Here is a 16,346-nt window from a genome sequence, read left to right as displayed (position 1 = left end):
CTTACAACAGCTTGAAGTATTTGTTTTTTATTTAATGCTTTATGTTTAAGAACTGCCAAACTCAGAACTGGTAACGTGCGTGTTGATTATTTTGTGAACCTTTGTACTGACAAAGGATATCACTGGTTCTTCATACCATGCGAGTTTGCTTTTCATTCTGTAAGTTTAGTGCTGAGGCATTGTGTGCATGTTTTGGAAGCTTACTGTAGTTCTGAGCCATGTGCAACTGTTAAAGGTGGGACTATTTTGTTGAACTTGAAACTCGATTAACTGACACAGCTAGTGCCTTTACTACATTTAAGTACAATGAGAAATGGTTACTCCTGGGAGATAACTAATTTTGTTTCCATAATTTACAGAGCATTATTTTCATCCCAGGACAACCATCTCAGTGAACAGCTAGCATGTTTTGCAGTTAGGAAGAGATTAAGTGCATATGGAGAAGATTATCTGCTAGTGTGTCTGTCTGGAAGAGTAAAGCTTATGGAAACTTAAACAAGTTGACTAATAAACTACTAACCACAAAAGTCTGAACTTTCATAAAGATCTGTTAACTTTAATATTTTCTTTTCAGGTGCTTCAAAATACTGAGTGCTGATGGAGAACCAAAGGTATTCAGACCTAGGGACCGTGATGATATTGTAAAAACTGTAATTGAGCCAATGGCTTCTGAAGGGCTCAGAACCATTTGTTTGGCATTTAGAGACTTTCCAGCAGGGGAACCAGAGCCAGAATGGGACAATGAAAATGACATTGTTACTGGTCTGACATGCATTGCTGTTGTTGGGATTGAAGATCCTGTGAGACCTGAGGTAGGGTCACTGTGTAAGCTGCAGTGTTTCTGTTTCAGGAGGTCCTGGTTCATGTTGTTTTCAGTCATGCAAAGAGTGAGTTTTGCATCTTTAGCATTGTTAATAAACGAAAATCTTATTTCTTAGGGGGAAAAGTTAATGTAGCTACAAAAGCAGATTAAAACCTTAATGACACTTATGCTGTGTTACTGAAGCTCTGTACAAACTAATGACTTAAGGCGCTTACTAAGCAGTGTCTCAGTAGATGGAACAACTGGTCTTTTTTCTTCTTTAAACTACTAGGAATATTAGGAGTATGGATTAGGATCATATTAGCTATTGTGTTTGCTGCAAGGTTCTAAAGGGGAAGAGGATTTGTTAACTGAGCTAAGGAGATCTGCTTGTGGTTGAAGTCTACGGAGGGCAGTGTTTCTCAACAGTAAAAGCTTTTATGCTTTAAGGGGGTCTTCATTCTGACCCACATTAGTGTCACTTCACAGTCAAAGTTGTGGGCTGACAAGTAGTGTGTGAGCTGTAGTTCATTTTACATAATCATAAATGTAAAGCCAGTACTTAGTACTTTTGACTGCTACTCCATAACGTGTATCATGGGACTTTTTGTGGTGGATTTGCACACTGCAGTATTTGGAAAATAAAGGGGGAATAAATGGGACAGACAAAACAAAAAATATCCAGGGTGTGTGTGTTTTTCAGGAAAATGATGAAGGCAGGTTACTTAAATTTCTTAAATGTTCCTTAGCAGCATGTTAAAATAAGTTGTTTTGGTTTGACTTGAAGACACTTCACTCACATGTCTATGTGAGTTTGTCATGTGAAAGTCATGTGAATTTGTTAATTTATTAAGTGTTTGTATAGTCTAACTTTTTGTTTTTTTGTTGTCTTCACTTTTTGCATATAGGTACCTGATGCAATAAAAAAATGTCAGCGTGCAGGCATAACTGTACGTATGGTCACTGGTGATAACATTAATACTGCTCGTGCTATTGCATTAAAATGTGGTATTCTGAATCCTGGTGAAGACTTTTTGTGCTTAGAGGGCAAAGACTTTAATAGGAGAATACGCAATGAAAAAGGAGAGGTAAGCATGCTGACTTAAGTTGGATCAGCTATTTTGTAAAGGCTTGTAATTGCAAAATACACCTGATGTTCTTTTTGCAGATAGAGCAAGAGCGAATAGATAAAATTTGGCCAAAGCTACGTGTTCTTGCAAGATCATCTCCTACTGACAAACACACTCTGGTAAAAGGTAAATAAAAGTTATTTGAACTTCCAAGTAAAGTTCTATTTCTAGAGAAAAATAGGATTACAGTTTGTGGGAAATGTCAATGAGGGTGTCTTCATATGCCAACTCTTTTTTTTTTTTCTTCTTTTTTTTCCCAAGAGATAAATAATAGATGGTTCTAGTTGTTGTGTGTTTTTGTTTGTTTGAGGATGATAAAATGACTTTCTCTTTGAACCTCAATCTTTGTTGTATTGTCTGTTTTGAACTATAATACTGAGATGTCATTTTACTTTAGGTATAATTGACAGCACTATCTTTGATCAGAGGCAAGTTGTAGCAGTAACTGGTGATGGTACCAATGATGGTCCTGCACTGAAGAAAGCAGATGTTGGATTTGCTATGGTACGACTTTTTTACTTTCAATATTTTGAACACTCTTCTAATAAAGCAGTTTATCAAATCACTTTCAAGACTCAACAGCCTTACTTGTTTCATGAGCCTTACATACAGCTCATTTAAGGGCGTTAACTTCTCTCACACTTAAAACTAATTACTTTTTTGGTGAGTTTCCCATTTTTTTTGATTAAAAATGTCCTTCTGGCTTTTGCCAATGAGTAGAATGTACAAACTTACACTGCAGATCCTTTTGCAGTCACTTTTACACAAAAACTTGTTGCACTGCAATTCCTGATACTGAAATATTCCTGAAATGAGATCTATTCAGCATATGGCAAAATGACCTGACGTGGTAAACAGCATACAGTGGCTTTCAGTAAGCCTTATATATGATATGGACTAAGTTTATTCACCTGTTTTCTGTGAAATGATGCAGAAGAACAGGGAGACTAGGAGGACAAAAAGTAGAAGTTGATATTTAAAATGCCTTTGGAGGTGGTACCAAGACATCTTGTACATTCTAAATAAAACAGCATATTCATAGCAGCCTAGGATCTGCGTTTGTCCGTATGAGCTCAGAAACACTTTCTCAGTTGAAATTCTCAAACACTCTTTGAAATGGTAGCCAAACAAAGTCTAACTGTCCATGAAAATTAACTGCTGGGGATAAAACATTTTAGCCTAAATTTAGCATTTGTTAAGTACGCCTTATTGCGGAGACCTAAGCAGCCTACAGTAGCTAAGGGAACTGTATTGTTCTTCCTGAGCTGACTTGAAGGAATTAAATAGCTGACTTGTCTCTTCTCAGCTAATAGGTGAACATTAAAAAGATGATAAAAATTTAATACATAAATGTGTCTTCCATAGGCAAGGCTTGTGTGGTGGCTTTTTTTGCTTTGTTTTTGTCTTTACTTTCATTGTGATTTATGTATTTGTTCTGCAGACTGGTTTGTCTATGTGGTACTAAATATTAGGAAAATTACAGCTAAGAATGCGAGTCCCTTCAAAACCAAATCACTGTCAACAAATAATCTAAGTTGCAGCTCCTTGTGCTGTGTTACAAATTTGGATTCAAGTTTATGTAGGTAGACTAGTGTATATTGCTTTCCCATGGAATGATAGAATCGTACTCAAAGATAACTGTGAGTTGTATGCATAGCTGGGCAGGTGACTTTTTCTTAGTAAACATCAAGAATAAGGATCCTTAAATTTCCTATTAAGTTGTAGTTAGGGCATTTAAAAAAAGAAAAACCCCACCTGCTTTAAGTGGATATTACTTAACTCATAAACTAAGTTTAATTTTTTAGATATGTGGGAGATTCCAGGTGCTTAAAACCTAACAGTATCATTGCATTGCAATGTTAAATGCAATTATACTTAATGTCCTGCTTTTCTTTGCCAACATTCTTCAAAAAGCTTTTGGCAGCGTACATCACTTTACCATGTAGGTACACGTGTATTTTCCTACTCCTGGAATCTATATAGCATGTGGATTAAACTGTAGTACTGCACCATCTGGTGGCCTTTAACTTGAACAGGGAAAACTGGCGCAGTGTGGTTTTTATTGTCAGCTTGAGATTTCTTTATTCATTAAAATCTTTAAAGTAAAGATGAGGATTTTTTGTGTTTTCCATTCTGCAGTAGAATGTGGAAGAAAGACTTGCTGCAGCACAGCTTTAGGTTGTTTACCTTAAAGTAGTTCTAAAGACGTGGTGCATTAAAATGAATGCTGATATGCTGACCAGGGATGTAATTGTTCCTACTATATACATCAGTGCATCCTGTTGCATTTCCTAGCGTTTTTCTTTTTCTACCAGGGAATTGCTGGAACTGATGTTGCTAAAGAAGCTTCTGACATTATCCTTACGGATGACAACTTCACAAGTATTGTAAAAGCAGTTATGTGGGGACGGAACGTATACGACAGCATTTCGAAATTTCTTCAGTTCCAGCTCACTGTCAATGTAGTAGCAGTAATTGTTGCTTTTACAGGAGCATGCATAACACAGGTATGTACATTGGTAGATACAGCTAATAAATGCTGTAAATATCATGACTGACTCTCTTGAATTCAACTTTCAGGTGTATGCTAGCCTGAAGAATGTAATGGTCTCCATTCAAAATGTGACAGTGTTTTATAATAAATGCCTTTAATAGCTGCAGCTTGTTCACTTACACTGGAGAGAGCTTACGTTCCTGTCTTTATAGGATTCTCCGCTTAAAGCTGTGCAGATGCTGTGGGTAAATCTGATAATGGACACATTAGCTTCTCTTGCCTTGGCGACAGAACCACCCACTGAAGCTCTTCTATTGCGAAAGCCTTATGGTAGAAACAAACCTTTGATTTCTCGTACGATGATGAAGAATATTTTGGGTCATGCATTCTACCAACTCGTAGTGGTCTTTACACTCCTGTTTGCTGGTAAGAGCACTGAAACTTTGCCAAGCTGTAGGGAGATGAAGTCTTAAAAACTATTTATTTATTTTTGTTCTAATTCTAGTACATGTTCTATCTATCTGTGTATGTGTATAAAGCCACCAATTTAAGCTGCTGATACAATGTCTTTTATACACAGGTGAGAAAATTTTTGATATTGATAGTGGAAGAAATGCACCTCTGCATGCCCCTCCTTCAGAGCATTATACTATTGTCTTTAATACGTTTGTAATGATGCAGCTTTTTAATGAAATTAATGCCCGGAAAATTCATGGTGAAAGAAATGTTTTTGAAGGAATCTTTAACAACGCTATCTTCTGTACTATTGTTCTGGGAACATTTGTTGTGCAGGTGAGTAACTTATTGCTTACCTTGGAAATGCTCACCAACTAATGCTTATGCAGCCAGATGTTTTATTTCTGCAATGTGAAGAATCTGCAGTGTCACACTATTCAAAAATAAATACATTATTAAAATAATAATAATTTTCAAGTCTTGCTTGACAAGGTCTTCAGGTATAACCTCATGAAATTGTCAAAATCAAATGTTGAACTACTTGTATATACTTTCTGAATTTTCTTTCCCTCTCTGTGATCCCAGTTGTCCAGTCTTTTGACAGTTTCTCAAGAGGCTGTATGTATTTCTTACAGAAATCAGTTGTCTGTATTGATGCTGTTGTTTTAGGTCTTATTTTGGCATGAAACACTGATGTCTGGGGACCTTGAGTTGGTGCATCTAGGCAGATTTGTAAGAGCTGACTGGTTAATTCTCTGTTTACTAACAAGATGAATTAAATTATCTGAAATAAATCAGACTAACATCCTGGTGTTGAGAAAGACCAAGTCAAAATCTAATTAAAGGAAAATAGTTGACACAAAATATTTTTACCTTCGAATTAACCTTTATGTTTAATTAATCAATACGAATAACAGTGAAATAACCAACAATTTGATTTTTGTATTCTTACAATTTAATCTTTTTCATTTTCACACAGTTTATTTTGGATGTGAGTAATCTAAGGTATAAGATGAATCTTAACCTTGGAATTCCTTGGAGTTAACCAAACGTATAACAGTTCAAGCAATGCAAGTGTATGCATAGTGTGAAGTTGCTTCACTTAATCTACTTTTAAATTTCTTCAGGAGAATCTTTCTCAAAAGCTGCTTCTATTTTTAGAGCCAATAGTGCAGCAGACTTGTTTTGCAACAAATCCAAATAAGTAAAAATTATTCCTGCCTGCAATAATGTTCTCTTTATCAGCGATTCATAAGGGGCTTATCTTCCTATATAACTTAGTGCTGTGTTTTTTCATAGTGTCTTATTCTTTGTTAATAAAATAAGATACTCCTGGGCTTTCTAGGTCAGGAGCCCTATTTAATGGCTGTTACTGTCTCCTTTTGACACTTGCCCTGCTGCTTGAATGTTTATTCTCCAGGGCAGTGTTCCATGCATATAGTTCCTATGCAGTGGGATACCTTGCTCATTAGAGCCCATGCAGCTTGTTCTAGTAGTTAAGTCAGTGGGAATGTGTTTAACTTGGCTTTCAGATTTCAGCTCCTCATCACAGTTTGTCATATAAACTCTCATGCTTAAGACTGGGATACATGGTAATATTCTGTTGAATGATTTCAGAAATCGTGTTCGTGTTTTGGATACCTAAGACTTGTGTTAATAGAAGATCGTTAGTTAACTTGGTTCTGAGATAGCTGAAATAAATATGTAGCATCAAGTACACGCTGTAAATGTTAAATGAAGGGGGAAAAGTGTAAGGACAAAGAAGCAAAAAACATTTTTTTCTTTTTGTGAACCATTTGAAGAATAATAATAAGTTCATAAAATACTGAGAAAATTGCTTAGATTTGGAAATATAACTCAAGCTGCTGAGACGTAGAAGTGTGTGCTTAATGAGATAGTAAATCCAGTGTTTTAATGCAGCATTGTCTATGCTGATCTTGAAGCTTCAGGGAGTTTTCTATTAATGGATCACTGATACATGTTTAATGGTATTGCTCTTCACAGATAATTATCGTGCAGTTTGGTGGAAAGCCTTTTAGTTGCTCAAAACTCTCAATTGAACAGTGGCTGTGGTCTGTTTTCCTGGGCATGGGAACACTACTCTGGGGCCAGGTAAAATAGGTTTTTTCCAAATGTCAAATCCATTTGTGTTAATGAATTTGTATTTTTCATGTAAAGCATTTTACCTTAAACATTCTGATCTTTGAAGTGGACTATGTAAATTTGTAGAAATTAACAGTAAATGCTGCCTAAATTTATCTGGGTTAATAGCTAGAAAGTCTGTGGTTAGACATTTCCTGACTATGACTTGATTATTTGGTTATAAGTCATAACTAGATACTGTGTCTGGTTTAGGACAGTTAGGAGGAAGTTTTTGGAAGGTTGCCCAAGGAGGCTGTGGATGCCCCATCCCTGGAGGCATTCAAGGCCAGGCTGGATGTGGCTCTGGGCAGCCTGGTCAGCTGGTTGGTAATCCTGCACATAGCAGGAGGTTGAAACTCGATGATCATTGTGGTCCTTTTCAACCCAGGCCATTCTATGGTTCTATGTTTGTGTTCAGTTATTTTTAACTAGAAGCAGCTGTAGTTGCTTTTGAATATGAAATTGTCTTCAGCCAGATAATAAACACTTTAAGAATTTCTATAAGAACATAAGGCAATTAATATACTAATGTTTCAATACATTTAATGTGGTGTAGAATGGTTTTCTTGAAAAATGAGAACTGTTATACGTGCTAGTCTTTTTTGTTTAAAGATATCCTAGAGTAGCAAGAAATGCAGCAAAACTCAAAAGTTTTCTCTTTAAAATTCTTCATTTGCATAATTATGAAATATACTTTTAAGCTTACTGCATTTTGATTGTTTTCTTTCTTGGGGTTTCTTTGCTATTGCACATGTAACAGTGCTTGCAAGCTTATTTACATGAAACTTTAGAACTCTGTGTAGTTTCTCATTAGTTAATGACATGGTTGTCTAAATTCTTCATACCACATGAAGAGTTTTCCAGTACAGTTTTTTTCCCTTCTAATTTGTAAAGAATACCTTTTCAGGATGAATTTTAGTTGTAAATAAATACATAAATGCATATTCTAAATGTGGGTCTAAACTTTTTAAGAAGGTTTTTGGAAGACTGATTATTTTTTAAAAATTGAATAGAGTCATGCTGAGGTTTAAAGGTAGCCTCAAAGAGAGTCATGTAGCTTGAGATATCTTTGATTCCAGAGCATCCTGGAAAGGCAGAGATTCCCTGCTGCAGTTCATGCTGCTCTAGCATCTGATCATAGTGAAAGGGCTTTTGACTTTCTGCTAATAGTAGAAACTGAAGTCATAGTAACAATGTCAGTATGAAAGGCAGTTTATCTTGCTTTTGGAGCAGTGTTTTTCCTCTGCAGCTGCTGAAATGGTCTTCTAGATTAATGATGCTCAAGGAAAGCAGGCTTGGAACTGATGTGGATCTGCTAGATGGGATGTATCAAAAGATGATTCTCCTTCACTACATAGTTCAACAGAATAGCCCTGAAGGTGGGGATGAAAAGGAAAGCCGGAACAGACACACATAGCTTCTCTTTAGCTTCAGCTAGATTAATTAATTAAAAATAAGTAGCAATTTAATGTGAGCAACTAGCAATTTAGTAGTTTTATATAAGGGTTTTGGAAACATCGCTTGCAAGTGGATCAATACCGTTCAGGTGACAAAAGAATGCCTGCCTCTTCTATGTATCTGAATGAGCTGTGGCTACTTCTGATTAAATGTTGTTGAGGTTGTAAGAAAACTTAGGCTTGTGCAGCTATTCAGCTGGAGTGATGGCTCTACATTGATACTTATCCCGTTCATGTCTTTTTTTTTTATTCAACTGTGCTAATCATATATACAGGTTATTATGTTTAAATGTCTATGATTATGTTTTTTTCTTTTTTTTCTTCCCTTAAAATAATAATAATTCTGATCCATACTTCTTATTCGCTGTTAGTTGATTTCAACAATTCCAACTAGCCGCCTGAAATTCCTTAAGGAAGCTGGTCATGGAACACAAAAGGAAGAGATTCCTGAGGAAGAGCTAGCAGAAGATGTGGAGGAGATTGATCATGCCGAGCGAGAATTACGTCGTGGTCAGATCTTGTGGTTTAGGGGCCTAAACAGAATACAAACTCAGGTATGGTCTTGGAAAAGGTAGGATGCGGTGCGTGTTAGGAGGGAAATCACTCCTCTCGATCCCTTTGACTAAGGTGGCAGTTTTAAATGGTGTGGATGAGACTCTCGAGGGGATATGGATGACTGTACAATCCCTCAGGGTTCTCTGTTTTCTTCTGCTCTAAATTCAACTCTTACCTGTTTATCTACTGTATTTAAAAAAAAAAAGTGCCTTTTTTCTTCACTTTTTGTGTGCTATAGATGGGGATGGTCCTCTCTTGTTCTCTCTCTTTCTCTCTCTCTTGCTGAGCAAGCTGTCACAATCTCTGATTCCTTGCAGATGGATGTAGTGAATGCTTTCCAGAGTGGAAGTACCATTCAGGGGGCTCTAAGGCGGCAACCCTCCATCGCCAGCCAGCACCATGATGTAACAAATATTTCTACCCCTACACATGTAGTGTTTTCCTCTACTACTGCTTCTACTACTGTGGGGTGTGAGTGTGTGTTCCTAAAGTGCATGAAGTTAACATTTCCTGATTCACATACCTAACGTTTCTCATTTTCTCCTTAGTACTTAAACTCATCGTTCAGGCTTTTCATAGAGCTTTTTCACAAAGTGGAGTCCTCAAGACTTTTTTTTCTTAGAGGGCTGAGAACAGGTGGAACAATTGCAACAAAAGACTTTCACTTTAAAGCTGTGAGCCTGCACATCCTGTGCCTTCATCCATTCGTGTACAGAAGAATGTTTAGGATAAAACAGGAAAACCGTTGTAAATTTTCGAGTATATGCCTTGAAAGTCACCTTACATGGGTGACTTCTGTTGAATAAGCAAATTGATTAAGTGTATAATCATAGACCTAGTTTAATTGTCTTGCACTACGCACAGCACATGATATTTGAAAAGGCGAAGAAACGGATGGAAAAGCATTGCAGTTTTAAAAATATGAATGTAGTTAGAACATGGAACACTAAATGCATTTTCTTTGTAGCTTGTGAGGAACTTCTGAGTTTCTGCTTTCAGTGGACTTTTTTTTTTTTACTGAATAACACAACTTTCTCAACATCAGGATTCAGGTGGCGAAACAAGGCTTCTTAAATGCGTACAAGTCAGAAGAAACATAGCTCATGAAAAAGAAGAAGGGCTTAAGGACTAAGTAGTGAAATTTCTGTTCACGTTTGAAGGGTTTCTTTTCCTTTCTAGGTTCTTCAGACAGCAGTTCATAAGCCATCAGTAACAGTACAGTTCTTGTCTCACCTCAATTCTGCCCTCTTTATATTGTACTCTAAGTGGCATTTCAGTTTCAGCCTTCCTCTTTGTAGAAGTTAGAGATTTAATTACTCATATGTAGGCTTAAATTATGGAGTCTGAAGATGTGTAACAGTTATAGATACTAGCTCTCAGTATTCAACTGTTGTTGAAATCATTTTCCATCTTAGTTATGTATTATATGTTTAACTGCCCTAACTTCCTATAGACCAGTTAAATAATTGTTTTTTAAAATAACTGTGAGAAGGCTTCTTTTCCCCACCCCTGCCCTGCTTTTTAAGCTTTCAGATTACCAAGTGGATGAAGACCCTTAATTTCAGGAGCTGCCTTAAATGTTTTCTTCTGGTTTCTTTATTTTTATGTTTTTCTTTTTGGCATGGCCAGAATTTCTGTGTTAGCTTGCACAAGCTAACTTGTTCTCCCTTGGCGACACAGATACTTCCCTACCCTGCAAGTGAGCAGTGTTGAGAAGCTTAGCTCACAAATTTGCATGCCTGAAGAACACAAAATGAAAAGTAGATTTCACAGTAAGGATATGCAGGATTGCATCTCCTACTTAAAATGGTAATGAGTAACCTGTATCCCTAACTACACTCAAGAACATTAATTAGACATTGAGAACTCTCTAGAGAGCAACTTCATGCCATGCTGTCATTTGAGCAGAACCTGATGGGTACTGCATCATCTCATTGCATCAAATGACCAATGCAGATACAAACCTACAAGAGTAAAAAACTAGTTTTTGATCCTCACTATGAAATACAGCCTTCTGCTATTCCTGCTAGGAGATCCTCTTTTGATAGTTAATGTATATTAGTGGCAAACAGATAGGTTTATTCAGTTTGTCTTTTTTGGAGCTGTTAGCTGGAAGGTAGTTCACATGTACTGAGGTTGCTAGTCCAAAGGAGCTGTCTGGCCAGGAAGATTTGCATTCCTTGCTATTCTTTCTGGTACCTACTGTAGGATAGGCCTGATGATATAATAAATTGTCCTGTTTGCTCCTCGCTTATGCAATTTTATTGTTAGCTATCTCATCTCATCTCATTATCTTTAGTAACTGAAAATAAAGCCTTAAAAATGATAGATGTTTCTCTTTTAAGTGTAAGATAAAGTACTGGTAGTCTGATTCTAATCTTCGTGGCCAGACCTTATGAGGGTCCTCGGTTTGTAGGATCATCATCCAGGTCAGCTGTTTGTCTTTTGGGAATCACATTTTTATTGTGGATATTCTTCTATCCTTATGATAATTACAGCTCTCCTATTAAGCTAAAAAACTGTGTTTCATTACTGCTTATTTTCTAACATAGCATCTGTAAGCAATGAAAAACAAGTTCCATGAGGCAGTCGTATTTCATTTTGCCACTGAAATCAGTGGCACAGTGGGATGCAACATGCCAAATAAAGGCACTGTAAACTTTCAGTCCGACTCTGTCACTCCTACTGATTCACTTGGAAAGTGACAAGAGATTTTATGCAGCACTCTGGATTTGTTTAAATCTCACATAACATGCAAACTCTTAAAGTGTGCTAAGTTTTTCATGTGATTAACAGTAAAGCATTAGATGCTGCTGTAATGATTCCTCTCTGAAGCACAACGCTATTTCCTGTTCTGTCCATTTTGAATATTACGTATCCTTCCTGTCCTCTTGAAGTGATTTTCATCATCAGCGGAGCCCAGTTGTATACCTGCAGTATGAAAATGTGGACTTTATAGCTTTTTAGTAAAATTCTTAATGAAAGTTAGGGCGGGGTTAGGGGAGACAGCACCTATTTCTGGATCTCAAAGAATGTGGTCAGAATCAATGTGTAGAGCTGCTCTGATAACAAACTTGATACACTGCTGCTGGAGAGTCCTTTTCTGTTTGCACTAAAAGGATGTTTGGTGTATCTTAACTCTTCAGAAGTCATCATTCCTGTCCTGCTTGACCTTCCAGCTTCATTCCTTCACCTGGAATTGCTTCTTTTTTTACTACTAAGGAACTCAACGCATCCTGTATGGAAGCAGTAATCCTGAAACACCTCTCGAAGTCATCTCAGATGTCCTAGAAAATCTTTTAAAATTTGACTTACTGTTCTGTAACAGTAAGTTGGCCTGTACTACAGAGTTTTGCTCTGCTTCTTATTGTACTACACAGAACTTCTTGTGTACTTTCCTGAAGACTTACTCAGGTTAATTAGAGATGTTGAGTATTGAACAGGCAGAAGCTAACAGAAGCTGAAGAATGTGTTTTGATCAAAGTATTGGACAAAGGGGTCATTGGTTTTCTATTAAATATTTTATATAAAGTCAAGAATGAATCCTGAATTCATGTAGTTGGTCAGGGAAAGGTGGAGCGCAGGAGGTAGGAGCAGGTGGCTTCATCCTTCACATCGCAATTAGAAAAGTGTAAATTCCAGTCATCTTGGACATGCACATTTTGTAAAATGAGCTTGCACCTTTTCCCTATCCAATTTCATGTCTAATTTCTTTCTGAAATGTTTGTTTATGGTTTCTTTAAACTTAGTGTTCTGATTTGCACATGTTAGTTAAACAATGAAGAGACCTGAAATTACGGTCAGCCTGGGCATTTTATCCACGAATTCAGTGGGAGTTGAAAATTCAAATAAGCTAAAACTGATCACATGCTTCTCTCGTATTTAGTGCTGCTTGAGCAGTCTCTTCCAAATTGTAACCTGTTGTAGCTACATCTTCAGTATACAATACAGCATTCAGTTTCCTAGTTCTGGTGTTTAGATTCCAAATCATTAGGTAAGAAACTTTCTCCAGTGTGGTAGATGGGTATATACTCGAACATTTACAGCTGTTTATAGTTAGTCATATCCTTTTTTTGCATGACTTCGTTACTGTCTGGTCATTGTGACATTGGCTTACACATGCTTGGCTTCTTCATAGTCAGTTGAAATCCTAAATTCCCAGCATGAGAATTAGTAACTCTTTTACCCTTTAACTTATTTTCAGCCTTTTCCACCCCCCTCAGTATTCTATAAATCTCACTGAAAATTATTTAATTTGTGAATAAGTAATTGTTGGCCTCATTTAGAAAAAAAAAATGCTTAGCCCACGTTAAGTAATTAAACAATTCTAGTGCCATGTCTGAATTTTAGGCCCTTCAGCTTCTTGCAGTATTTTCACAGTTTCTATTCCTACTTTGTAGACTGGCAGTGCTGTACTGAAATGCTCTTCATTTTTTACAGTTTATTGCAAGTTCCACTGCATCACATACAAATTCGAATCACTCATGTCTAGCTGTTTGTGGACTCAAACTCATAAGAACCATGTCATTACCAGTAAATCTGCAGCACGTTAACACCTTTTTTCCTTTGTTTTCAGATACGAGTGGTGAATGCATTTCGTAGTTCTTTGTATGAGGGGCTAGAGAAACCTGAGACACGAAGTTCAATTCACAATTTTATGACGCATCCTGAGTTTAGAATAGAAGACTCCGAGCCTCATATTCCCCTTATTGATGATACTGATGCTGAAGATGACGCTCCAACAAAACGCAACTCTACCCCCCCACCCTCTCCCAATAAAAATAACAATGCGGTTGACAGTGGAATTCACCTTACAACAGACATGAACAAGTCTGCTACCTCTTCATCCCCAGGGAGCCCGCTACATAGTTTGGAAACATCACTCTGATTGTAAGCTGAATGTTAACACACTAGCTGCATTGTAAAGAAATTGAAACTGGGTCTCTTCACACTTTATGATGGACAAGATGAGATTCTTGTCTCGGACTTCAACAGAAGACACACTTGTACGAATGTAGATTTATTTTTTTAAAAAAAAGCTTTCTGCCAGACTGGAGGGTGCTTTTCTGGGGGTGGGAGTAATAATGAACTCTGACAGATGAACAGTAACTCGGCATAAGTGACCTGTGGATCATCTGTTGTACTTAAGAATGGTCCTGAACGGTGTGTTAGCAGAGCTTTAGTTTATCATGATCCTTTTTTGAGGGGAAGGCTGGGAAGGGCAAGGAGGCCCTGGATTGTTGAATTGATACTTTAATTTCTGCTGTTGGCTGTTAATAATTTGGATTATTTATGTTTATAAATGATACAGATCTGTTTACAAGGTTTGTAGATACTTTTTTGTTCCTGTTCATAGATGGGAAGCTTCCTTATAAATGATGCAGAGAAAAATAATAATAATTAAAAAAAAAAAAAAAAAAAAACTAGTCCTTCAAATACTGCTGTATTTTCAGGAAAAGGGTGTTTCTATTGAAACTGTACTAAATTTTGCCTGCAATTTACCTTGTTAAATATTGTAGATAAATTGCTGATACTAATAGCCAAATAGATAACACTAATGCTTTGTAAAAACATGAGCAGTGGTGTTCTAATGAAGTTATGGCCTCTGTCCTGATTAGTTTCTTAAATACATTTACTACTTAATGGTTTTGAAACAACTGTTTAATTTTTAAAAATTTTGAGAAACTTACTGAATAACTTTTGTTCAGAACTTAGTAGGATTGTTTAATGCAGGACATCAATATGTGATGGAACTTGCTTGAAATATTTCTGTTATCTCGGGCAAAATGGATTAAATCAGAATACATCAGAATCTTAGTCCTTTGTTTTTGTCTAAACATGTTAGTTTAGTGCTGTCTTGGTGAACTGTGAGTGGAACTGTGATTTTTTTCTAATCTATAAAATCCTTCATGCAGCATGAGGGCTGTTGGCATTTTGAAAGGTTGTTAGTGGGTAGCATACATGTTCTCCTTTTTGTTTTTGAAACTTGTTTGTAAACATGAATAAACCTGCCCTTTTGTTAAAATAAAATTGCAGCAATGGTTTATTACAGATTTTTTTTTTTTTTTTTTTTTTTTTTTTGCCCTCATCTCCATCACAGGAAACACTGAAAAGTGCTCTCTTGTATTACTGGTTAAAACTACTTTTAGCTACAATTTCAAGATGGTAACAGCCCCACTAAAAGCAGGACTGTGGGTAAATGGAGTTGCCGTGGCTGCATCAGAATGAATGTAAGATTAAGGTACTCACAAGTCTTGGCTGAGCCCAAAAGATACTCCTTGGCAATGAATTGTCTGGCTGAGATTCTGAGATACAGAGATTTATAAGTACATCCCTTTGTAAAAGGAGGAAAAGAAGAACTGACCGATGGCACTGGTGAAAGTACACTTTCCACTTGAATAATATGCACCAAAACTAACCTGCTAGTGATAGACTGGAAGAGCCACGGTCTGCCTCCGCTGCATCCTTTAAACAGCTAAGGATGGTGGAGCAGCGCTGAATTTCCTATTGCTGTGTTTTCCAGGTCCGTTACTGTTCAGAAGAGCATGAGTTTAATACTGCGTTTCTTTTCAACAGCTCTGTATTCATAAGCGTAGTGTTTGCGTGGATCATTTTTCTTCTTTCCCAGAGTAGTCCATAATATTGAAGACCATAATATTTTTTTTTAAAGCGGTCCCTTGGGAGGAACTACATTGGTAATGAGGGAGGAGATGATGATACTAGAGCAAACTGCAGAAGTGAGCAGTTAAGGAGACAAGCTCGAGCAGATCTTTTCCTTTGTGGTGGGATAACTTCATGCTTGCGTTTGTTCTTCAATGGCTGATGTTGAATGTGTAGCACTGTATCCCACTGTCAACCACATCTGAATTCAATCTTTCTAGTTTACTGAAGAAAATACATTGAATTCTAGGCAAGGGGAGTTTGCACTTGACACTTTGTATAGTAACTTCTCCCACGTGTTTCTAGCACTTCTCTCACTTCAGATTTCTTACCTAGAGTGCTTGGTGAGGTAATCCTTTTTATGTACGTGGTTTTTCTCCCTACTACTGAAGTCAGTTAAGCATCGGTTTAAAATGTGGAAAGTTACCCATAACAGTACACCACCGTGAGAGGAAGATTCACTGTATCATAACTCAACTTGATTTTGAAAACAGTCTTTAGTTTTTCCCTCTTCTAGTTGTGCTCATGACTGCGTTGTATCTTTTGGAATAAATTCTACACATAAGACTTTTGGGGGACAGGGGAGCAAATGTAGGCTTTGTACATCAGTGGTCCCTCTTGATTCTGTTAATATCAGTGTGCTGTTCTTT

General features: G+C 36.9%; 1 protein-coding gene across 4 annotated transcripts in view; it reads left to right on the top strand.

Moving 5' to 3' along the window:
* ATP2B1 (ATPase plasma membrane Ca2+ transporting 1) overlaps nt 1-15,066 on the top strand; it is a 57,685-nt gene extending 42,619 nt beyond the window's left edge. For 2 of the 4 annotated variants that reach the window (XM_042889655.1, XM_042889656.1), the window contains exons 12-22: nt 575-812; nt 1,711-1,890; nt 1,971-2,058; nt 2,330-2,436; nt 4,248-4,439; nt 4,639-4,852; nt 5,007-5,218; nt 6,887-6,994; nt 8,853-9,035; nt 9,354-9,440; nt 13,613-15,066. In XM_042889655.1, coding sequence (XP_042745589.1) covers nt 575-812; nt 1,711-1,890; nt 1,971-2,058; nt 2,330-2,436; nt 4,248-4,439; nt 4,639-4,852; nt 5,007-5,218; nt 6,887-6,994; nt 8,853-9,035; nt 9,354-9,440; nt 13,613-13,924 — 1,921 coding nt within the window. In that variant the 3' untranslated portion in view covers nt 13,925-15,066. The remainder of the gene's footprint in view (nt 1-574; nt 813-1,710; nt 1,891-1,970; nt 2,059-2,329; nt 2,437-4,247; nt 4,440-4,638; nt 4,853-5,006; nt 5,219-6,886; nt 6,995-8,852; nt 9,036-9,353; nt 9,441-13,612) is intronic. The other 2 variants (XM_042889658.1, XM_042889657.1) reach the window with 2 other exon arrangements.
* Nucleotides 15,067-16,346: the final 1,280 nt, after the last annotated feature.

The sequence above is a fragment of the Lagopus leucura genome, unplaced genomic scaffold (assembly GCF_019238085.1).
Source record: "Lagopus leucura isolate 7727_CA_CO unplaced genomic scaffold, USGS_WTPT01 Super-Scaffold_100159, whole genome shotgun sequence".
Classification (NCBI taxonomy): domain Eukaryota; kingdom Metazoa; phylum Chordata; class Aves; order Galliformes; family Phasianidae; genus Lagopus; species Lagopus leucura.
This window is presented reverse-complemented; position numbering and strand designations above follow the sequence as displayed.